The following is a 25,514-nucleotide window of genomic DNA, read 5'->3' on the forward strand; positions in this document are numbered from 1 at the left end:
TTATGATATTGTAGTTCTCGTTGACTTAGACTTTTGCCCTCTGTTCTTTCCCTTAATGAATCTTTTCTGAGGAATTAGGGAGGAGGAAATAAAAATCAAAACTCCATACATGTAACTAAATATAGCTCTCCCTTGGTATCTGCAGAGAATTGGTTCCAGGACCTCTACAGGTCCTAAAATTCCAAAATCTCAAGATGCTCAGGTCCCTAATCGTATCTTCCTGTATAGTTTAAATCATCTCTAGATAACTGACAATACCTAACATAATGTAAATATTATGTAAGTAGTTGTTATACTATATTTTTAAGGTAATAATGACCAGGTAAAAAGTTTGTATAGCTTAATATAGATACAATCTTTGTTTTCCGAATACTTTTATTTTGTGGTTTGGTCAAATCCATAGATAAAAAGGGCCAGCTGTATTTTCTATAACTACATTAATGAGTATGTCAAATATACCTCAACAGAACTACATTGTCATATTTGCTAGCTATATGAAAATTTTTTATGTTCTAAATTATAATGATTTAGCCAGTTCCCTATTGTGAGAGATGAGGCTTGTTCCTATGTTTTAACTATTTTATATATAAGAGTGTTTAAAAATCCTTATAGCTAAGTCTTTTCTAAGTATTGATAAATAGTGAGGCCTAACATTTTTCATGTATTTTTCACTGTATGTCTGTTCATGTGCTTGGTTCATTTTTCTTTGGAGCTTTTATATATAGACTCCCATAGAAAGAATCTGCTCTTCACTGACCCAGAAGTCTAGCCTCGCTGCACATATATATCCCACTTATAGGCCCTAAGAAGTGCTCTGTGAAGAACAGAAGGATTCATGCTGAGATGAGAACTACTTACATTTCTGAGTTGTACTATGCAGCAGTATTAAAAGGCTCTGAGAAGTACCACAGTGACAAAATCCATTTAATTCTGTAGTGCTCGGTGTTTGCTAAATGACTTTGACAGCAGGATCCTTTTCTGTGTTGTATTTGATGATATTGGTGGGATTTTTGTTTTTTAGAACATGTTCTGGGACACATGGTTTTCTCAGTACTTCTGACTAGAAGAACTTATTCTTACCTCATCAGGAATTTTTGGTGGCTATAATGATTAACTAACTATACCTTAAGTTTCCAGCTGATTAAAGAATAGGGGTTAAAAGTACCAATGGAGAAAGCAAAGCCTAAATTCTAATGTAGTTCTTCTAGGGTTAATCAGTAAATGATGTAGCTAATAGAAAAGCCAGAAGACTTTTAGAATTCACAGTGTACTGCAATTTTAACTACTATTATTTTAAATACAACTTTCTTAGGTGCCACTTCTCCAACTTATATAATACTTTTTACTCTAGATCCTCATTATATACTTTTTTATATTTACTGTTCACAGAGACTCAGCACATCATCTATTCCTTTCTAAATTATAACTAATTGATATGATACCAATAGATAAACGAGTTTAACCTTGCTCCCCTACCCTTTATTTCTTCAGGAAGAGGCTCTGCGACGCCAGAGGGAGCAAGAAATTGCATTAAGACGACAGCGAGAAGAGGAAGAAAGACAACAGCAAGAAGAAGCTCTCAGACGACTGGAGGAAAGGAGAAGAGAAGAGGAAGAAAGGCGGAAGCAGGAAGAATTGTTACGCAAGCAGGTGGCCAAGTGTTTGCTTCTAATTGCTTCTCTGAAACTAAGAATTAGGACATTAACATAGCCTATCTAAAGCCTTTTCAGTTTGTTGAAAATTACCCAAATAAGCCTAATTGGCTCTTTTTTGTTATTGTTTGCCGAAGTCAGGCTGCAGCAAACTGGGGGGGGGTGACGGGTGACGAGCAACTTGTGTACATTGACACAGCATGAGTGGAAGCCGTTTATTGTAGGACAGGAGCGGTATATATACATTCCACACAGCTTATCTTAATTAACATAAACTAGATACAGCAGTCAACCAATAAGGAATCTCCACACTTAATGGCTCCCTGGCATTACTTCACAAACCACTCCTTCTGGCATTTTGCCAGGCGCTATCCAGACTTGTTTAAAAACTCTTAACAATTATTGTTTTGTTTTTAATACTGAGGATCGAATGCAGGGCTGCTCTTTCTTTGAACTACACTTTGCACTTTTTATTTTATTTTTGAAATACAGTCTCCTTAAGTTACTGCACTAGTAATTCTCCTGCCTCCATCTTCCTGGTTGCTGGGATTATAGGTGTGCAATATCATGTCCAGCACCCTAAATGGCTCTTTTTACTTCTGTCTAAATTCTTTTTATCATCAAATGAAACCCTGTTTCCTGGGATAAAAATAAAACCAGTCTCTCTACAATGATGAAAAATGTAAATTATTTTTTAGCAAGTTTCAACTTTATACAAAATAAACAGAATAGTACATCAAATTTCCATAAACCACCCAGCTTCTGTAGTTACTAATGGAATGATTTTTGTATACGGTGTGAGATAAGGATCTGATTTCATTTGGCATGTGAATATCTAGTGTTTTTTTAGAACCATTTATTGAAGAGACAGTCCTATTCTTAAGTCTTAACATCTTTATCAAAAACCAACCAACTCTGAATTTATGTATTTATATCTATGTTATTCTCTCACTTTCTTGTTTTCATGCTTTGAAACATTAAGTTTTAAATTTTGATAATGTCCAATTTATCTGTTCAGTATAATGTTCTATGGATGACAGGTCAAGGTGGTTGATAGAATTCAACTATTTTATATCCTTAATTTTTATCTACTTGTTATATCAATTGCCAAGAGAGGGATGCTGAGATTTTTTTTTTTTAATTTGCCCATTTGTCCCTATCATTGTTAGTATTTGCTGTGATGAGCTCTCTTTTTAGTTGCATACAAACCTATTGGTGTTGTCTTCTTAATGAACTTTCCAAGGTTGTGAGATGTTCCTTTTTACCTCCTCATATTCCTTATTAAATTCTATTAAGGTGATATTATAAAGTATGGTATATATTTTTATTTTCTCATTATTTCACTTTCTTTGTGTATCTAATGATTTTTAAAATTGTAGGGGCTGGGGTGGTGGCTCAGCGGTAGAGTGCTTGCCTAGCATATATGAGGCACTGGGTTCGATTCTCAACACCACATATAAACAAATAAATGAATCAAGGTCCATCAATAACTAATAAAAATGTTTTTTAAAAGGTATTAAAAATTGTATAGTGGGGGCTGGGGATGTGGCTAAAGTGGTAGCGCGCTTGCCTGGCATGCGCGGGGCGCTGGGTTCGATCCTCAGCAACACATAAAAATTAAATAAAGATGTTGTGCCCGAGAAAACTAAACAAATAAATATTTAAAAATTCTTTCTCTTAAAAAAAAATTTGTATAGTGAGCATTGGGAATTATATGGATTCTTTTTCATTCCTTTAAAGGGTTTTTTTCTGGCTTTCATTGAACTCAATCTTCATCTTCTTCCTGACCACTCCTCTTGTGGGAAGCAGTTGGAATCTTCTCTCATTTCTTGTAGTTTCCAGCTGCTCCCTTTAGACTCCATCCCTGAGGTCTGCCCCGAGCCTGTAGCTAGAGTTGTCCGCAGGTCTGAGGCCTCATCTCTTGTATAGCTCCCTTTTTTCTTCCAGCCCCTTTGCAGATGTTCCCCCTGAATATGGCTACTCTTCTATCCCAGAACCTTCCCTTTAGCATCTCAAGCTAATTGAGCCCTTTGTGAATTGGGGAGAGCCCTCAGGCAAACTGTCACAAACTTGGAAACCTTACACATTTGGTTATGTATAGTATGTATGTGTTATTTATTTTGAGGTGCTGGGGATCAACCCAGGGCCTCACACAAGTGCTCTACCACTGAGCTACATCCCCAGCCCACATTTTTTTTTTTTTTTTTAAGAATAGAGTCTTCCTTTATTTCCCTCTGGTGGTGTTTTATGTTTTGTTTTTTACCTTTTGGTTTTGATTCTTTGAAATCTGTTCAGCTTTTATAATTACATGTGATTTAGTTGGTCCAATTATGGTGTTTTGCCACTACAGAAAACCAGAACCCCAGAGCATGTCATTCTGTTTAAGAATATAAGTAGATTTATTTATTGTTAAATAAATAACTTTATTTTCAAAATATTTTTAGATTTTCAGATGACTTTAGAAAATAGTATAGAAAGCTCTCATATATTCCCTATAGTTTCGCCTGTTATTAATAGATTAGTATGGCATATTTGTTACAGCTGATAAGCCAGTTAATTATTGTTAACTCAAGTCCTTTATTATTTCCTAAGACTTTTCCCTAACATCTTTCTTCTGTTCTAGGATTCCATTTCAAATACCACATTATATTTATTTGGGTCCCCTTAGGTCTTTCTTGACGGTGACAGTTTTGCAGACTTGACTTAACCTTCCATCGCTTTGGGGTGCCAGGGTTTAAACTGAGGGTTTAAACTGCATCACTGAGCTACATGTTTCCCCAGCCATTTCTTTGTTTTCGATGAGCTTAGGAGTTTTGAGAATTACTGGTCATTTTATTGGTTAGGGTATCTTACATTGGAATTTGAAGTTTTCTCATGAATAGCTGTGGTTACAGGTGTTTGGGAGGAAGATTACAGAAGCAAAGTGGATTTTCATTACGTCATATTAAGGGTACATATTGTTCATGATTTATGACTGCTGATGTACACTTTGATTACATAATTGGCTTTAGTTAGGTTTGTCAGGTTTATCACTCTGAAATTATCCCTCCTTGCTGTGTTCTTTTGAAGTCACTATGTAAGTCCACACTTCAGGATGTGGGTTTTTTTTTTTTATGTAAATTGACACAAAGCTGGAGATGACTGACTTGTGCCTGGGTTGTAGATTAAAACTCTCTCAGAAACTGAAACTCACTTTTTCATGGGTAGATAACTTCCCAGTTAGCTTGTGTAGTGATCATTTTTTAACAGTTAAGTTGCTTAGTCAATGTGCTCTATGCCAGTTATCATGCTTGTTTTATGGTGGTCTATGAGACCACTAGGAAATAGTTTCTGTCTTCAAGAAGCTTGCAGCCTATAGGTGATGAAGTTGTTGGAAAAAATAAATAAATAAATAAACGCCACAGGATACTTTCAACTGTGAAATGGAACTGCACACCTGAAGGTGACTCAAACGACAAGTGACATTGTTTGTTGCCTTGCTTACCAAGGAGGTCTAACCATAAGTGTTACCCACTTGCTTCAGGTGACAAGGATGACATTAGGATTCAGTTCCATCACAGACTTCTGCCCTTTTCTTTTTTGGGGGGTACTGGGGGTCAAATACTGGGAGTGGGGTACTGGGGGTGATCTACCACTGAGCTATATCCCCAGCTGTTTTTATTTTGAGATGGGGTCTCTCTTAAACTTGCTCATGCTGGCCATGAACTTGTATTCCTCCTGCCTTGGCCTTCTAAGTTCCTGGGATTACAAGTATGGCAGTCTTAACTTCTGAATTTATATTTTTTATCTCATGTTTAGGAATTTGGGGGATCTTGCCCTTGTATAACCTGTGTCCAAAAGGAAGTGATTCTTGTCTCGTCCTTTGTTCCTTTTGTCTGGAAAGAATGTCTTTCTTAGAAATTTCCTAGTAGTTGACACTTTGGTCTAAATTAGATCTGCATCACTGATTCCAGGAGACTTTGTAAGGAAGAAGACTAAAAGAAATGGTCACTGGCAATGTAGAAACAAGCTGCCCCAGTTGTACTAGAAGCAAATAGGAGAGTCAGATGAGGGGTAGTTTTGCATAATGAAAAGATAGAGGTGAAATTCATCTCCAGAGTCCCCTTAGAGTGGCTGACATCTGACCTAAATTTTGTAGAACATGTTACCATGCGTGAGACAGAACATTGTAGGCACAGCAAACAGACTGCAAACAAAGGCAAGGAGTCTTTTTTTTAAACAGTTCTGGAGGGAATAGTGGTTTTTGAGGGAAGGAACCAGAAGGAAAATGATCCTAGGTAAGACTAAAGTTAGTAAAAGGTGAAGAATGGATCAAGGACAGATGTTTTTAAAGAACTTTGTGGCTGTGGGTGAGATGAGATCCAGTGGTGGAATTAAGTGGTCTTAAGAAGTTCCTGTAGGGCTGGGGTTGTAGCTCAGTGGCAAAGAACTTGCATAGTACAGGTAAGACAGTGAGTTCGATCCTTAGCACTTAAATAAATAAATAAATAAAATAAATGCAGGCTGTCTCTCTCCAACTACAAAAAGAAAAAAGAGAAAAAAGAAGTTGTTCTTGTTCCAGAATTGGCTGAAGTTTTATGGTAGTGGATCTTGGTACTTCTTGCACTGAACACCCTGGAAAGCTCCTGAACCTCAAACGGAGCACTCTTTTTAGGAGACTTTTCTGCAGCTAGTGACGAGCCACTTTGAGATCAGGGCTTTCATCAATATACTTTCAAAGTGACAGTTGTATAATTCATTAAAGTTGCCTCCTTTTGAGTGTGCCAGGCCTTTGTGGGTACTGAAAATTGTTTTAAAAGAAAACTCATTTCTGAGCCAAGGATGGTGGCATGTGCCTATAATTTCAGAGGCAAAGGCATGAATATTATAGGTTCAAGGCCAGCCTGGGCAACTTAGTGAGACCCTGTATCAAAAAATAAGAAGGGCTAGGTGTGTAGCTCAGTGGTAGAGCACGCCTGGTTCAGTCCCTAGTACTGCAAAGCAAAACAAAAAAAAACATTTCTGCCTTGGGTCATGTTAAACAGAGTTTCTGCTGTCGTTTTTATAAGCTATCCGATAGAAGCTTTCAAAAGTGATTCAGACCTTTTCCCCTACAATTAATACTTTTTTTTCCCCCCCTTTTCTTTAATTTTTCCTTCTGGAAAGGAAGAGGAGGCTGCCAAATGGGCCCGGGAAGAAGAAGAAGCCCAGCGTCGATTAGAGGAGAACCGGCTTCGAATGGAAGAGGAGGCAGCCAGACTCCGGCATGAAGAGGAAGAGCGGAAGAGAAAAGAGCTTGAGCTGCAGCGGCAAAAGGAGCTTATGCGCCAGAGGCAACAGCAGCAAGAGGCCCTGCGCAGGCTACAGCAGCAGCAGCAGCAGCAGCAGCTGGCACAGATGAAGGTAAAGGCCAAGACAGTAATGAGAGGGGCCACTTGCTAACTGGTTTTAGTTACATAGGTACTGGTTTTCTTTACCATTGATTGTTACTATCGAATGTTTTCATCCTCAATAAAATAGAATACAGTGTGTTTACTTTGAGTGGTAAGAATATAAATGAGAGGAATGAACAGAAGGGGCTAGGATATAAGCAGCTATGCAAGTGTGGACGATCTGTTTGATCCATAAATTTAATGGAGCTCTATGGTTGTTGAAATGCCCATTCCATTACGATTTAGCAAAACTGAGACAAAGATAAAAGGGGGAAGGCTGTCACTCTCAGAATTCTCATGGACTTAAAGAGTAGTCAGCATCTCAGCATCTGGATATGTATATGGGAACCAGAGCACAGGGCTTGAATACAGTTGGCTATGGGGATTTATTGAAAGTCGGATTAAGAGCTCATGTGTACAAAGGATTATTTTAGGAGAACTCAGAGCATCATTTGAATTAAGAAGAAAGTGAAGCCTGGGAGCCCAGTAAAGAGGGGTGATAGTGGTGGTGAGGCTTGAATAGTAGGGGCCAGCGATAGAGGTCTGGCCTGAGGCACGCAAACAGCAAGTCTGTCCCTCTGATTCTGAAGGACAAAGGCAAAAGCTGGGTGGCTACTGGAGAGCAAGCCTTCAGCTACTGGGAAAGTAGTGGAACTATTAATGAAACTGGGAAAGGAGGAACAGATTTTTGGAGGTTCTAAATAACTTCATGCTGGGTCTGCAGTTAGCAATAAAGTTAGTCTCCCTGTCTTCAAAGAGCTCACAGGATAAAAGCTTTTATAAAGAGGAATTTAGAATATTGTGTGATGAGTATAGTGGGAGAGGTGGCATTATGACGGTAGTTCTCATTGTGTGGTCACCTGCTAACTCATTGGACATGCAGTCTCTCTGATCATTATACCTCAGACCTACTGAGTGCACTCCTAGGGTAGGGGTGGAGTCCAATGAGCTTGTGTTTGTATAAACTCTCAAAATGATTCTGATGCTTGCTAAAATGTGAGAAGCACTGCCCTGTCGCAGTCTGGCTGGGCACAAAATCACGGGCCACTAAAGCAGGAACAAACTTTATTTCCAAAAACCCCCCCCCCCCCAACTCCACACACTTGGCCTTCTCCTGGGACACACCACACCAATCGGAAATCCCTCCTACCGCACTTCTCCAACCAATGGGAACTCTCCGGGAATCCCACTAGAGCTCCAAAGTAGCAGGCTCAGGCGGACAGCAGGGGTCTAATATCCAATTGAATGCACATCTTAACATAATCATTATCATCTCAATGGCTTGCTGGCATCACCTTTCAACCAAAAATGCCCTTGTCATTCCTACTGGGCTATGACTCTCAGCACTGTCCATCTGGGATATTTGGAAAGGCTTCCTGCAAATGATTGCTTCCCAACAGTTTTCAGGGATGGAAAATTTTTCTAAGTTAAACAGGCACTATGTGTCGGGTAGCTTATGAGAGAGGTCAGAGGGTGAGCAGAGGCATGGAGTTTAGAAACACTATGGAACATTTGGGGAAATTTAAAAAGCAGATCACTAGAGTATGTACGAAGTGTGAGTTAAATATGGGCAAGGTCCCTCATGCCATGGGCTCTTCCAACCCTGTTAAAGACTTAGTATTTAAAGGTGTGGAGAACACTGGAAACAACACCATTTGTAGGAAAGCTTAATGGGAGTTAGACATAGGGAGGAAAGGTAGATCAAGGCCCAGTGGTGGGTGTGAGTTTGGAAAGGAGGGGCCTCATCACTGATTATTAAGTGCTTGTTTTGCGTCAGGCACAGTAGTGGCAACTTTCCATATGTTATATAATTTAATATTCACAAAGTTTTCTTAACAAAGTTTAGATACTGATGCCTGTATTTACCAAAGAGGACAAATGCTTAGAGGCTGAGTCCCTTGCTGTGGGTTCACATGAGAGATGGTAGCAGATGTCTTTGGCTCCATGAACCATGAACAGGATGACAGAGTCACATGCATCACATGACATGGTGACTGATCAGAATTTGGGGTGTCAGGGACAAAATCATGGGTAATTTCCAGATCTTGTATGTCTGGTTTTTGCCTCTTACTCTCCACTGAAAGAAGATAAAGAACTCAAGAATCAGCTTTATTGAGATAATTCACATATCATCAGTTTAAGTTAGAGTGTATGATTCGGTGGTTTTTAATCTATTCACAGATATGTGCAACTGTTAAACAATTGAGTTCAAAATGTTTTCATCACTTCCCTTTCTCCCAACAGAAACCCTGTGTCTTTTGATGTCCTGTCTGCCTCAACACTAAGTTACCTCTAATTTACTTTCTGCCACTAGAGATTTGCCTATTCTGGATATTTTTGTGTCTGGCTTCTTCCATTCCACATAGTATTTTAAAGGTTCACCCATATTGTGGCATGTAGAAACCTTTATTCCTTTTTATGGCTGACACATATTTTCTCATATGGGTAATGCCACATTCTGTGCATCTGTCTATTCATTTATTTGGACATTTGAGCTCTTTCTATCTTTTGGTTATCATAGATAATGCTACTATAAATATTCATGTACAAGCTTTTGTGTGGCTGTTTTCATTTCTCTTGGGTATAAAACCTAGGAATGCAATTGTTGAATCAGTACACTTGAGGGAACTGCTGGCTATTTTCCAGAGAGTTTGCACCTTTTTACATTTCCACCAGCAGTGCACAAAGTTTTTGTTCTTCTTTACCCTGGAGAGCAGATCTGTGAAATAGGGAGTATATGTAGTGTATGCATATGTATGTGTGCATATAGATGGGAGTTGGGGGAGAGAGAATGAATATACACTGGGATCTTAAGACTATATCTGTGGTTACTGGGAGATTGGCTGCATCAGATCTTAGAGATATACAGATTTTCAGGTTTCATTTGCATATTCTTGCTTGATATCTGGGCATGGTAGAGCTAGTACATCTCTGTTTTTATAGGTTCCCCCAGGTGTCAGTGCCAGGTTTCAGATCTGTCACCTTACATGTTTTTGAATAGTGCTTTCCAAGTATGTCATTTCCTATAGAGAAAACATTTCTGCTCAATTTTGCCTACATTGTTCCCACCTGTCTTTTCTCTGATAGCTTCTCTCTGGTAGCTTCCCCTCTCTTGCCCCACACGGGTACATATTGAGAGAAATGCCCTACTGCCTGTCCTGTTGGGTAAAAAATATTAAGGGTTGATTATGTTCAGTAATGTTGAAGGCATTCATTTGTTCTTTGGCAATATGGAAGATGATTTAAACTATTATACCTTTAAAGTCTAATTAGAATTATTTGTTGTTATGTTTAAGACCCATAAGATGCCCCAAATTAAGGTGTATCATTTTCTGGCCAAGAGGAACAAGGGATTCTCTTAGAATAACCAGGATTTGAGAACTCAGGATTTCAGAACTCATGTGCTTAAATTACATTCTAGTCAGGAACTTTAAAGAATAGAGAAAAGTAGAATTATTGATCAAAAACAGTTCAGTATTCATGACCAGATTTACAGCCTGGGTAGCAGTGACTTTTTCATTCATAAAAGAGTGAGAACTAGCCAGGTGCAGTGGTGCATGCCTATAATCCTAGCAGCTCAGGAGGCTGAGGCAGAATGATTGAGAATTCAAAGCCAACCTCAGCAAAAGTAAAGCACTAAGCAATTCAGACCCTGACTCTAAATAAAATTCAGAATAGGGTTGGAGATGGGGCTCGAAAAAAAGGGAGACCTATACCTGCATCTTTCATTAGCTGTCTCCTCAGATCCCCTTCAGAAATCTTATTCCTAACCTGTTCACTGGATGGTAGCACACCATGTTCTTCATTACCTTCTTGGATTAAAAATTCTTAAGCCAATTTAGTTATTCTTTGATAACTCCTTTCTCTTTGTGACTACATATTGCTGTATATGTCAGTGCCAGATGTAAAAAAAAAAAATTGCCACCCAAAATGACAGAACAACTGTAAGTGTATATGTGTGTTTTTAGTTAAAATAAACTTAGTTTGGGGAAATGACAAAACTGAAGCAAAAGAAGCGAACTGAAAGAATAGTATGAGAAAGAAATGAATAAGGAATTTTGAAATTAATGTTGTGAGTGGAGTTGAGGGAATCCTGGATATTCCAGCTGTACATAATGCATTGCTGCTTCTTATTTTTCCTGTCCACATTTCTTCACAAACTCTCCTGCCTTCCTTTATTTGTTAGCTCCCCTCTTCTTCAACGTGGGGCCAGCAGTCTAATACAACAGCTTGTCAGTCCCAGGCCACACTGTCATTGGCTGAAATCCAAAAACTTGAAGAAGAACGAGAACGGCAACTTCGAGAAGAGGTAAAATTTTTTTTAAGATTTTTTTTTTTTCAGTTGTAGTTGGACACAATGCTTTATTTTATAAATGTTTTGTGGTGCTGAGGATCGTCGAACCTAGCGCCTCACACGTGCTAGGCGAACCCTCTACCGCTGAGCCACAACCCAGCCCGAGAAGAGGTAAATTTTTTTTAATATAAGAGTAGTCTGGCTAAGTGATATTCCCAGAGGATCTAGAGTGTATTATGGGTTAGTAGTTTCTGAAGACAGTGGTTACTGTCAGAATTGCTATATGTCTAATTGTATATTCATTATTAACACTTCAGCCTATAATGTCACCTTGGCAGATATTAAGGATCTAAAAACACTATGATCAGGTAGTATAGTTTTTGTAAGTATTTTTCTATAGCTCAAATAAAAGTATGGGTTGTTCAGAATCATGGGTGAGTTTTTGTAAATATCCTTTTGTAAATTTGATGTTTAGAATGCAAAAAAATTTTCTCTTAAGGGTTGAACTCTCCAACTAGCATAGAAAAACTTAAGTTGAAAATAATGTATTTCTGCTTTTATTTTATTTTATTTATTTTTTTTTTTTTGAGAGAGGAGAGAGAGAGAGAATTTTTTTTTTTTTAATATTTATTTTTTAGTTCTCGGCGGACACAACATCTTTGTTGGTATGTGGTGCTGAGGATCGAACCCGGGCCGCACGCATGCCAGGCGAGCGCGCTACCGCTTGAGCCACATCCCCAGCCCCTGTATTTCTGCTTTTAATTCGGTATCCTGAAGTTCATTAGGATATGAAGGATACCAAAGAGTAACAGTTCTTGACAGAGAGGGCAACATGAGCAATTCAGGAGGCCTCGCTGTCGGGTGCCTCATTCAGTGATTCACTCAACACTTACTTCTTGGGTATTCGCTCTCGTAGTCTAGCATGTCACTGAGTTCAAAAGAGACAAAATTGTCTGCTTTCATGAATATACCCTCTGGTTGAGGAGAGGTGGATGATAGAAATCATCTAAAGGAAACATAAAACCTGCTGGAGGGTCAAAGGTGCCAGAGACAAAAATAACTCTGGAAAGAGAATGGGTGAGTGAGGGAGTCATGGGTAGCATTGGGGGTGGTGTGATAGATCATCTGCTTTTAGGTAGTGTGGTCTGGGAAGGTGACATGAAGTAGCAGAGTACTGAAGAACATGCTCTATGTGGGTGTGATTTAAGGCAGAGCAATCAGCTTGTTGGAGAGTACAAGTTATCATTTTTTTTAATTTGGGTTGTGTGATTCACTGAAGTAGAGGGTCATGGAGAGAGAGAGAGAAGTTGTTTATGTGTGTTAACCATGTAGTATGCTTGATATTATCCAGTGAGTTAAAATATTTCTTTACCTTGAAAATTATCTTCCACCTTCATTTAAAAAGAAAAGAGGATTGAACTCTTTTTTTCTGGAATCATCTTTCTCTAAAAGGCTAAAACTTGTGCAGGTAACTTTGGTTTCTGCTAAATGAAAAATAAATAATAGTTGGAATGAGTAAGAATCATAGAACAAACACTTTCTTCCTCTACCTCTGTCCCCCAGCCCATCTCCCCCTACTCTTTCCTTTTTTCCTCCTCTCTGTTCATTTTTTTGCTTCCCTGAAATTAATAACTACTTCATCTGTATTTTCATTTCATTAATTTTCTTTGAACTTTAATTCTTCCTACACCCTACAAAATTCGTAAAATGCCACTCAATTCATATTTATCACATTGAGAAACATTAGGATGAGGCTTTTTCATTATTTTCCCATGGAGGTATCCTCTTTGGGACCCCCTCACCTGTTCCAATCTGGAAACTCTCAGTGCTATGCAACTGTCCATCTGCCCCCCTCATCCTCACCTGATTTTGAATTTCTCCTATGTTCAGTCTCTTTCTTTGTATTTTCTCAATTTTGTCTTTCCTTCTATTGAACTTTTGATGTCTGATATCTATTTTAAATTTTTCTTTAGTACCATTTTTTTTTTTCTGTAAGTATTTGTTTTTATAGGTTCTTTTTGTTTTATGGAATGTACCATCTTATCTTTCTAGGATGTTACTGATATCTTTTTAAAAGCCAATTTCTATTTTGCTTGTCTTATTTGCTTCCATTGAATTTTGTATATTTTGTTTGGTCTTTGGCATTTGCCTTACAAGCATATGACTGGTAGTTTTTTAAAAGCCAGCTCCTCTTTTCCCTTGTTTGTTTCCATTAAATTTTGTATGTTTGTTTTGGTCTTTTTTTTTTGCCTTAGATGCTTATGTAAATGTTTAGTAATCCTGGGCTTATTATTCATATTAACAAATTAAATACTAAAAAATTGATTGGAATTTCTGGTGTATACAACACTGTGGTAGACTTCCCTATAATGGTTTCTATCTGGGCTGTTCTGCTGGGGGAGTTGGGGAGTGCCTCTACTATTGGTATCTGTAGATATATTCTCTTGTATGGGTCAGCTTCTATATAGAATTATCTGCCAATCTGGTTTGGCTTTTCCAAACAGAAAACTAAAAATTTTTAGTTTTCTGCTGTGGTGTGAGAGAGACAGTTGCCCAATTGTATAAGGCTGGGGAGGCAGTTAGGGGTCCTTCTGCTTATGTTTATGGACTTAAGCCAGTCTTTTGGTTAAAATGCTGAGCACCTCCTGTTCCTGAGCCTGATACATGAATCTGCCCATTTCTGAGCTTCTTTTTACTTAGGTTTCAGTTTATTGGGTCTGTTGCACTGATTATTGCTGTCTACTTTCTAGCATTTAAAATTTGTTCTGTTCTGTTTCTATCCTTAGTAGCTTATGCAAAAGCAAATACATGTATGTATAAAGATATAGATAGATAGATAGATAGATAGATAGATATACATAAGGGCACAAATACATGCTGTCATTTTGGTGTGGCTTTGGGAAGTAAACACGTGTATTTCATTTCTATGCTTAATCAGAATGCCTACCTAATTTTTAAGAAGTAATTTGCTTTTGATCCTTTTCTTCTCCTCTTAGTACCTCCAGCAGTTTATGCCTTTATTTGCAGCAAAAGAATTAACCCCTTCAAGTTGGTGTTCTTTAGCCACTGTATATTACCATTTTGTTTCATGTGCTGGGTGTTTGTAACTTAGCTGAGAGCAGGAATCCTGAGCCAGCTTCTGTTCTTATGCAATAGCAAAGGCGCCAGCAGAGGGAATTGATGAAAGCTCTCCAGCAGCAGCAACAGCAGCAGCAGCAGAAACTCTCGGGTTGGGGGAATGTCAGCAAACCTGCAGGCACCACGAAGTCTCTTCTGGAGATCCAGCAGGAAGAGGCCAGGCAGATGCAGAAGCAGCAGCAGCAACAACAGCAACAGCAGCACCAGCAACCAAACAGAGCCCGGAATAACACAGTGGGTTCATTTCCTAAGCTGTTCTTACAGGGACTGTTTATCTTTTCTGACTCTCATGGACTACCTTTTAAATATTATTAATCATAATCCTTTTCCTTTCTTTCTTTAATAGCATTCCAACCTGCACACCAGCATTGGGAATTCTGTTTGGGGCTCTATAAATACTGGTCCTCCTAACCAGTGGGCATCTGACCTAGTCAGTAGTATCTGGAGTAATGCTGACACTAAAAACTCCAACATGGGATTCTGGGATGATGCAGTGAAAGAGGTGGGACCTAGGAATTCAACAAATAAAAATAAAAACAACGCCAGTCTCAGGTAGGGCTCAAAATGATGACATTTATGCACCTTGGGAGGTGAAGGCAGTGGAAATATGGGGTATTTGGGAGACAGGGAAAAGTAGTTAGTTTGAAAGTTTTTATTTCTAAGCACATGAATTATAATTCATATACTATATCATGTATATTCTTAATATGAGTTGTAATTATAATGAGCCATAATTATGGTGATTGCTTTCTTCTTCATAAAAGCCCATTTATTTTTTGAAGCTCATTCTACTGCTAAGCACTTAATCCATTGTCTGTCAGTGGTAACCACTTAATAAATATTAGGAATAGTATAATATTTTTTCATTTTTGAACATTTATCCAAGGTATTCTTAGCACTTTTGACATCTTAGCATTTTTTTCTAAATTTATATATTTAAGTTATTGAGACTGTAAATGAGTATTACAGATACCTCTGCAGTGACCTTAAACCTGTTTATTTTTAAGGGAAATGAGTTACATTTCCTTTTCATCTTTCTTTCCTCGGTAGACAGTATTGTTTAGTGTTGACATGAACTCAAATCCCAGCACTAGCACTTATTAGCTGTGTGACCTTGGGCAAGAGGGAACCTCTTTGGGCCTCAGTTCCCTCATCGGTAAAATGAAGATAATAAAAACAACTTCATGTGTATAGTTGTAAAGATCTAATGAATACATGCAAAGTAGTCAGTAAAGTGCCTGGCACATAGTAACTACTTAATAATGGTAGTGTTGTCAGATTGTTTTTGACTGAGGGCCTACTGTATTATTGAAAGGACAATAAGTATATGTTAGTTTACTGAGCATCTTTGCCAGGCACTGTGCTATAGCACCATTTTACAGATGAGGAAACTGAGGCTTAGTAAAATTAAATAACTTACTTAAGGACACACAGGAAGAATTTTATCATTTTCTGTAAATAGAAGCCTTTATATTTAAAAACTAGGATACATTAGCTGAGGCTAGATTTTAAGAGGGTATCCAATCCAAATAGTTTTTGAAGCCAAGAATTGGATTACTGGACAGCCATCCCATATTGCCAAGACAATATATTCTATGATAATTGTAGTATAATCATATAGTAACAGTTTCTGGGAATATAATATCGCCCTATTGTTTTGCTTTAGTAAATCTGTAGGTGTGTCTAACCGGCAGAATAAGAAAGTAGAAGAAGAAGAAAAGTTGCTGAAGCTCTTTCAGGGAGTAAATAAAGCCCAAGATGGATTTACCCAGTGGTGTGAACAGATGCTTCATGCCCTTAATACGGCAAATAACTTGGATGGTAAGAATTGGGGAGGGAATCCCAGCATGTGGAATGACAGAGCAGGACCCACAAACAGGTTGGCAGATTGGAACAGAGGGCCAGAATTTAGGAGATGAAATCTGAGGAAGTCAGTTTTTACCTGCCATAAAATATTAACTCTTTGATAGTTATCATTTATTGCTTATCCAAAGAGTCCTGAAATACTAAGCTCAGATAGGTTATGGGTGATTATCAAAGAATAGCTGCCATCCGAGGCTCTCTTATTGATGTACAAGACAGAAGTCATAATCATTTCAAGAGGAAATTTGCCAGCTGTATCAATCCAAGAGAAGGTAACTCACGTGGTGACCAAGGTCAGCCTGGGCAACAGGAGTGAGGTGATGTGACATCATTCCCTTCCAAACTTTGGGGAGGGGGTGGGGATGGTGATAGAGCAAGGAGACTTATTTTGTGTGGTGTACAACTATGTATGGAAGTGAAAAGTTTTCAGCACCATTGAAGAAAAATTTGTTGATAGTCAGCTGTTTAGAGAACTCTGTCTTAGATAGGTTTAAGTCCCTCCTCTCACCCTAAATGTTGAAAGTAGATGGATGAGTGTGTGGAAGGAGGGATTCCCATAATGATAGAACAGGTTAAACTAACTAGTCCACTCTGATAGCTGATCTGAAGCCAAGATAGCAGTGAAGAAATTGAAGGATTCCTCTGCAACATTATGGCAATATCTGATTGTCTGGAAGTCCACAGAGAAAACAGTCTTAAATAATAATGGCTACCATCCATTAAGCACCTACCATGTGCTAGGCACTATCTACATAAAAAATGTTTTCTCAGTCTTTCAATTTTTGTTGTAATTTTTAAAGATACCTCTACAAGGTAGGTGGTATTATCCCCATTTTATAAATTAGGAAACAGAGGCTCAGAATGGTTAAGTAACTCATCAAGGTCACACAGCCAGCAGATTTCAGAGTCAGGTTTTAAACTCATACCTGTTTAACACTGGTACTTGTGCTTTTTCTCCAGTACCATACTATTTGCAGTTTCCATTTGATTTCTCTCTAAACATATCTAATTTCCAGGAGAATATAGGTTATCTTTAGTATTTGTTGTAGTGCCTGGCACACATCTTAGCTTTTAATAATATTGATTGAAAAAATCCCCAAATACTTGAGTACTGGACAAGTAACTGTCGCAACCATAGCACTTAGTGAAAATGAGTACATACAACATGTCTTTGAGGCTGTGCTATTTCATATAATTTTTGTAATAGTGATGATAGTGTGTTTTTCATTTCAAAAAACAAATTTAAAGGTTAAAGAATATTTAACCCAATAGCTGCACACCTTTAAAGTTTCTATCTTTAACATCTGTTTTAGATGTGGTGATATATTAAAATCTGAAACTGTTTTTTTCCTATGTGATATATAATTATTTCATTGTTACTCTCTTCTCCTGTCCCATATTGCAGTTCCCACATTTGTTTCTTTCCTGAAAGAAGTAGAATCTCCCTATGAGGTCCATGATTATATCAGGGCCTACTTAGGAGATACTTCTGAGGCCAAGGAGTTTGCTAAGCAGTTCCTTGAGCGCCGTGCCAAACAAAAAGTTAACCAGCAGCGTCAGCAACAGCAGCAGCAGCAACAACAGCAGCAGCAGCAGCAGCAGCAACAGCAGCAGCAGCCACCACCGCCACCACCACAGGTATAGCATCTAGTGTATCAAGTATTGAAGCCTTTGAATGTTGAGTAAACAGAGAAATGAAAATAAAGACAAAGATTCCGTTTTTGTACATCTAGTAATTTTAAAGTATGTAGATTTCGTGTTTTCAAATTACATGTCTAGAAACTTTTGCAAATTTCCCTGCTTGCAAATACAGCCATTATTCTATAGTAGGCATCCCAGCCCCATTTTTTTTCTTGATTCTTATATATGTTTTAACCCGCAAATTTCAACATGTCACAGACCCATAAATTTGTGTTTTTGTTTTGTTTTGTTTTACTTTATGTGAGCCCTGTGGCCCAGAATTGGCAACACTGTGACATGCCAGGTATGACCTATATTGTTGATGGGGTTGTAAATGGCACAAAGAATCCTTCCTCACAGTAGTTTTGTTGCATAAAGTTTCCATGAATGCTGAAGAATATACAGGGTTAAGTTCCTATGAGCCTCTGATCACATTATTTTCATCAGCTAATCAATATATACTCTGGTTTAATATGTGTTTCTCTTTAAAGATGCCTTATTTAATATATGTTGACTTGTTAACATTGAACTCTGCCAGTAACACTGTAAGTCATTCCTGTAGCAAAGGTTATCTAGCACATGTTTTTCCAAGAAGGTGTAGCATAGCCAGGAACACTAAATACCACTTAAGCATTATACTTGGGACATTTTAAACAATGAAATTGCTAACAAAAAGTGCAAAAAATGTGAATAACATAGTATTAAATAAAGATACCTACTTATAGGAAATGAGGAAAGCAGATGTTTCCCTGTCTCACTTCAACTGAGAATGCTTGCATTGAGGGTCCCAAATGTGCTCTGCACATGTGCTTGTCCTAAGTAACCATAATACTTCAAGTATTGATTTTAAAATTACAAACAAATTTTAGCAAGCGAGTGGATTCATAAATAGGAAATCTTTGAGGATCAATTGTACATTTTCTGAAAGACAAGTTTGTAAGGCTCACAGAGAGGCTTAAAAATATTAATATCCTTAAATCCCATAGTTGTTTTATTAAAGATGATAGATATTTGTTATAGGTCACATCTGGAAGTGTGGAAGATACAGTGATAGGCAAGGCATTTAGAGTTCAAGCTGCATAGGTAGATAGTGGGTGAATGAAGAAGTGTAAGTTGTCAGTCCTGGACCAACCCTAGAAAAGGTATTTTATAGCTTCTGGAAAGAAGGCATCAGGATGCAGTGCAGAAGATACCTGGGTCTGTAAAGTGACTACCAGGGTTTAGACCAGAATGTGGAAGCCCAGCAAGTGCAAAGGGCTAATAGATTATCAGTCTAACCAGTTGATAGGAAGTATATGGAGTCAGATCCCTCCAAGGATTGCTGATAGGATTGATGTACAAGACTTTTAACCTTTTTTGGTAATGTGCTGCCATTTGGTTTTTGGCCTGTCCTCTGACCTGGAAAAATCTGCTTTGGGTAGGTGAAGGGTATACGTTGCCACAGTACATTCCTGTTAATGATTATTTGTTGTGTATTTGATTTCCTATGGATGGTACAGACCATGTATGCTAGAGAACTTGTGACAGCCATGCTAGCACAGTAGGGGGAAGACCTGGTATTTGCAGGAAACACTTTGTTGGAGTATCAGAATGCAAATGAGGGAACTGTTGGCTCAGTGGCCTGCTCTTAGTCTCAGTAGTGCCAGAACCTTGATATGCCTTTTGTTTTGAAACTCACACTTGATAAGGTAAAGGCATACCAGCTTTCTGTTAGCGCAGCCACTTCTACATCTACTGTGTAATTTCAGTTATGCTGTCTCATTTCACAGGACTCTGTGTGGGGAATGAACCACAGTACACTCCATTCAGTATTTCAGACCAATCAAAGCAACAATCAACAATCCAATTTTGAGGCTGTGCAAAGTGGCAAGAAGAAGAAAAAACAGAAGATGGTCCGAGCAGATCCCAGTTTATTAGGTGAGCACAGGCCCAGAGTCTTAGCTGAGCTGTGAGGACTCTAGATGATAACAGTGATCAAGTGGGAGTCTTTGTGTTGTTTTTTGGTAAAGATTTTTATTTTTATATATATTATATTACACACACACACACACACACACACACATACATTTGGTGGGGGTACTGGGGATTAAACTCAGGAGTGCTGAACCACTGAGCTATAACCCCAGCTCTTATTTTATATTATTTAGAGATAGTCTAGGTTGCTGAGGCTGGCCTTGAACTTGTGATCTCCTGCTGGAGCCTCCAAAGTCACTGGGATTATAGGCGTGTGCCACTGTGCCCAGCAAGATTAATTTTTAACTAATTCAAAATAGGTAGCCAGTATTTAGTATAAGGAGCTGTGACACATGTGCTGTTGGAGTAAGAAAATTAAATGGTACTTTTAACTTCAAAGCCTTGTTTCATGTTTGGTATAAGGATTTCACTGGAGGGCCTTTCAGGTTAGTTGGAAAATAATAATGGAAAACAGCAAAAATAATTAGAAACTTTAATTCTGATTTATATTTATTTTGTTGGAAGCAGACCATAAGTCTGATCAGGTGTTCAAAGAACAAATATTTCTTACCTGTATCTTAAAACTCTCAGAATGATTCTTCATTGTAAGATGATATCTCAGTTCTACTGGGCAGACCAAGGCCCAGAAAATTTAGGACGTTTCCCAGTGTCACAGCTCTCAGTGGTGGTGCTGTGGTTGCAGTGCAGGCCTGTTTGCTTTCTGCTTTTCTTTGTTACATGCAGCTATTCTTGTCCAACATTAAGGACTGGTGTGGCTGTCCTCATTTGAGGCAACTTCCTGAAAAAGATGACTTCTGAATTGGGACTTTGGAAGACCAGCAGGAAAGATGAGAATGATGTTTCAGGAAAAGCAGGCATTCTAAGCTGCCTATGTTTTGTAAATTAGCCAAACAACTATGAAATTAAAATTATTTTATTTTCATTATTTATTTGTCAGTGTAAAATAGGCTGTTAGAAAACCATGTTGTCTGTGATGGAGCGAGTCTGTTGGCAGAGATGGCAGTCTGCAATGTTGGCCCGGTCCGAAGACCAACTAGTTAACAGGCTGCAGCATAGATTGTTAAAGATAATGATGACCTGGAGTAGGGTCTTGGTAGTGGAGATGGGAAGAGTTAGTTGGATTTCAGAAATTAAGAGCATTGAATCAGTTGGACAGAGAGAGTGGGCAAGTACTCTGGCTTTGGGAGCAAGATGGGTGGTGTTGCCAGTTGTTGAAATGTGTTGAGCACTGGGAACTGAGCAGACACATGAGAAGGGTGAAGTATTAGTGGCTTAGTGGGAAATGCCTGTATCTGGCAAAGAGGCAGGTGTGATCTTCCTCTGCCCTAGGAAAGATCCTCACTTGCCTCTAGAGGATGCCTACCTTGAGGGAAAAAACATGCCAGTGACAGACTCCTGATTTATGGATTGCCTTTTGGGATTAGTGACTCAAAGCTGGGTTTGAGAACATTGAGATCTGGTGAAACTCTGTTTTCTTCTGCCTGTCATACCTTTCTTGAAAGTTAATGGTAAAGATGTTGCAATATTTGATTTAGTTTGGACAGGTTTCTAACTGTGAGTTCTAAGGACCTTGCAATTTAGTTTTGGGACTTGAGAGAAGCTGTCAGAGATCAAAAGGTTCCTCTGCAAGTGAGGTCTGGCTCTTTGGATTAAGTATTCCATTGTATTCCATCCTGTGCTGCAGATTTGGGAAAGGAAGAGGTGAAGATTCACCTACAAGTGAGTGGGAGATGGATAGGTCCCCTAGAGTGAAGTTTAAGAACTTTGTAAATCTCAAAGGGAAAGAAAAGCAGACAAATGATAAATAAGATTTGAACAGTTTTTTGTTTAATTCTTTTTTAGTTGAAGATGGACACAATACCTTTATTTTATTTATGTGGTTCTGAGGATCAAACCCAGTGTCCCACACATGCAAGGCAAGCCCAAGTTGAACAGTTTTGAGAAAACTCACTTGGATGACCTTTCACATAGACAATTCCATAAAATTCACTGTTCAGCTAAGCTCCTTTTGGAAATTTCTCTGATAATTGCTAATCTCTGCCCCATGCCTCTCATTTCCATTTGCTACTTTTTAATTTATATATTCCTTATAGATTTACTTTTTGAGAAAACGTAGTAACTACTCTTCACAACTTTCTCACACACAAAATGGGGAGAAGTGTTCTAATTTGATCTGTAAGTACCCATTGAAGGAGCAGCCAGCAGAGGGAGCCCCACCTTGTTTTAATCCTCTGTGTCCTCTGTTGTACTCCAGCCACACACTAGTTCTTAGAGTTCTCAGCAGCCTGCACTTGGATTTTAATACACACATCGGGCTTTCCTATGAGAATAGCCTCACAAGCCTTAAAGAAATCATGTGAGTGAGTCTGAGCTGAACCTAACAAGGATGTAGTGTTTAGAGCCAGGTCTGTTGAGGTAAGCCTCATTTGTGTTGCCTTGCCTCTGGTGTTCCCCGAGCTTTTCCCTCTGTCATGTGGAGGGTGAGCACACCTTACCAGTTGTATTTTTTATTGTTTTGGTTTTTGACAATTAAACAAGATCATGTCTGCTAATCCTAGCTTAGTAATCAACACATAGCATCAGATAATCAGCTTTTTATATTTTGCAATAGACTTTTCCCTTCCTGTCTGTGTAATTAAAATAAATTTTGTTTATTTTTTATAATTACATTTCTCCTGTATTGATGAAACGTATTATTGTCTTCTATCACATTTCATGTATTCTTGAGATAAATGTGAAATTGAAGAAGAGCCTGCCTCAAAATCATAGAATAACAGCTCATGTTGAACATTGTTTGGTCTTTACGTTCTTGTAAAAATGTGAACACTGACCTTTGACTACTTTCAAGGGAAAGAAGATCTTGCAGGTCACACACAGTACCACAGTAGATGGGGACTCTCAGGGTAGGTTTGGAGTTCTAGCCTCTCCCTGTGTCAAGCCTTGTCAGCAGCTTGGGACCTAGCTTCCTTGATTAGTAGGCAGGCAAGCTTATATTTTCAAATGATAATTTAGTCAGTTAACTAAGCTGTTTTATTATGTAAAGTATTTTTGTTTGTTATTGGAACATTTCAAATGTGTGAACATTGAAGAACAAAAAAAAGGACATGAAAACCTACCTCATACCAGCACACACCTGCCAAACAGAACATAGACCAAACAGTTTATGAAATGAGCTGTTACTTTGATTCTGGGGCAGATTTTTCTTTTGGAATGGAGGGCATCGCCTGTTTGCTTTTGGTTTTCAAACAGCAACTGAGACATTTATGGGATTTATGCAGGGCAGAGGACTGGAAAGCTTGCTAGGACTTGCTAACTCCAAAGAAGCCCTGTTCATGGTCATCTTTATCAACCTTTGGCTGTAGATTTTGTAAAAATTACATGCAACTTCTGGCGTTAGATTTTCAAGTCAGTGGTATTGATGAGCACTGCTTATAGCCTGCGTGCATATGAGTGCTGCTTTTTTCCTAAGTCAGATTTCGTTTAGGTTTATCAGATGTGGTTAACTGAAATACTTTCCTTTGTAAGTCTACTTATGTTTCCCTTTACTACCCATGTGGGTAGTATGTTCAGAAACAAACTTATATTCCAGCCCATTGCGTAGAGTTTGAGCCACTTGATTGTCTAGGTGTGGTCACTCATAGCCAATATTTTTTCCTCAGGATTTTCAGTCAATGCATCATCAGAACGACTCAACATGGGTGAAATTGAGACTCTGGATGACTACTGAGCACCTGCCAGGCACTCACTTCCCTCTCCTCTCTGCCGACCATGGATTCTCCACTTTTGGACACAACACGTACTCATCATTTACTCTATATCACTCTGCAACAAATCACAGAACCGATCATCTCAGGCTTTTTCTTCTAGCCCCTTGTGTCCAAGATTCCTTAAACCGTTTTTGTTGGTGAGCATCTCAGACTGTACACAAGTGGACCAGACCCTGTGTCGGGGTTGACAGGTGGGATTGCTCCCCAGCAAGGCTGATCTTGGCAGCACATTTTCACTGTGCCGTGATTTCATCTACTGCCTCCCAGAGAGTATAGTATGTTGGGATCTGCCAAGGGCAGCTTACTTCTCTTGTCACTTTTTCCCTTCTGTTTTGTTTTTTCTTCTTTCCCCCCATAAGGGCAAAAGGTCTAACTGGTGCAATCATGAAGAGAGTTAATGGTTAACAGACATTGGCCAGCAACAAAACACCCCATGAACTGTGACTCGAGTGTCTGCAGAGACAGCCAGAGCTCTCCCAGTCTGGAGGTTGCATTGCCACTGCTAACTTCGGATTGCATCACAGAGGCCCCGAGTGGGTGGAGTTTGGGTTGATTGGTTTGATGTTGCACACCCCTTGCCTGTTCTTTCTGAACATCCTTTCGGAGAAAGGATTCATGTTTTTCTTCATTAGATAGTGACTTCTGAGCAAGCTGACTTCTCCCCTGGCATACTCCACCCTGATTGGACAAAGGAAACCCTGTGGCCTGGGAGAGGGACTTATTCTTAATTTTTCTTTCTTAAAAAAAAACAAAAAACAAAAAACAAAAAAACTGATTTTTTTTTCCCCCCATAAATATTTTTACTTCAGAGGACTAGGACCAGTTTGTTTTGGGCCCTTCTGCTGAAAATTTGTCTCGTTTAAGAGGCAGCTAGGATCTATACCATATGTATGAATTTGTATAATTTCATTTTGGGTAGGGATAAACTTTTGCTTCCGATAAAAGCCCGGAATTTCATCTGGTTCCTCAGAGCATTGCGTGTGTGTCTTGCTGTGGCCCTGAACAGGTTTTGTTTAAAGATTCTGGGATGGCAAGTTGCTTGCCTTTTCTGCAAAGAGAACATACAAAACCTGACCATCTGTAAGACCTTCATCCATGGAAACCACTACACAGGAGGAAGCAGTGGGATGGAAGGGTGGGCGAGAATGGGGTGGAGAAGCCTGCTCTGGCTTCTGGTGCTGGCCTCCTCGCACCCTGTCACTTCAAGTAGAACTGTACTCAGCGCTGTTTATAAACAAGCCCTCTTCCTGCTGCCACCACACCCCACAGAACATCACCCAGAATGGCCAGTCACACCTTGGAGGGAGCCATGTGCCGGCTGTGCCTGTGTGAGAGGTGCTGTGGTGGGGCGGCTGCCAGGTGGAGCACCTTTCCTTTCTGTCATCTGCGCCTGGAGAAAGCTGGAGTTGCTCTGAGAGCAGTTTGGTTTTGGAGGATTATATTTGGTTTCTATTTTTATTATTTTGGATTACCATTCTCCCTATCCTCTCTTGCCTCCCTCCCTCCTAAACATGTACAATAACTATACAGAGACTGCTACAAACTTGTATATAGTTTTTGGATCAAATAGCATGAGGAGATGGGGATCTGTTAAAATTGGAACTCCTACTCCTTTGCTTTGTAAATTCAAAAGTGGGGGGTGGGGAAGAGGGATAGTTAAAATGTTTACAAAACTTTAAGCTCCCTCGGAACTTTTGCCAGTGTGGAGGAAAATAAAAAAGAACTTAAATAAAAC

General features: G+C 38.9%; 1 protein-coding gene across 8 annotated transcripts in view; it reads left to right on the forward strand.

Annotated features, from left to right (window-relative positions):
* Window positions 1-25,513, forward strand: part of Gigyf2 (GRB10 interacting GYF protein 2) — a 129,484-nt gene extending 103,971 nt beyond the window's left edge. For all 8 annotated transcript variants that reach the window (XM_078018244.1, XM_013359165.4, XM_021727065.3 and 5 more), the window contains 9 exons: window positions 1,492-1,650; window positions 6,798-7,034; window positions 11,250-11,372; window positions 14,514-14,729; window positions 14,842-15,047; window positions 16,162-16,316; window positions 17,764-17,996; window positions 19,808-19,955; window positions 23,672-25,513. In XM_078018244.1, coding sequence (XP_077874370.1) covers window positions 1,492-1,650; window positions 6,798-7,034; window positions 11,250-11,372; window positions 14,514-14,729; window positions 14,842-15,047; window positions 16,162-16,316; window positions 17,764-17,996; window positions 19,808-19,955; window positions 23,672-23,739 — 1,545 coding nt within the window. In that variant the 3' untranslated portion in view covers window positions 23,740-25,513. The remainder of the gene's footprint in view (window positions 1-1,491; window positions 1,651-6,797; window positions 7,035-11,249; window positions 11,373-14,513; window positions 14,730-14,841; window positions 15,048-16,161; window positions 16,317-17,763; window positions 17,997-19,807; window positions 19,956-23,671) is intronic.
* Window position 25,514: the final 1 nt, after the last annotated feature.

This window comes from Ictidomys tridecemlineatus, chromosome 7 (assembly GCF_052094955.1).
Source record: "Ictidomys tridecemlineatus isolate mIctTri1 chromosome 7, mIctTri1.hap1, whole genome shotgun sequence".
Taxonomy (NCBI): domain Eukaryota; kingdom Metazoa; phylum Chordata; class Mammalia; order Rodentia; family Sciuridae; genus Ictidomys; species Ictidomys tridecemlineatus.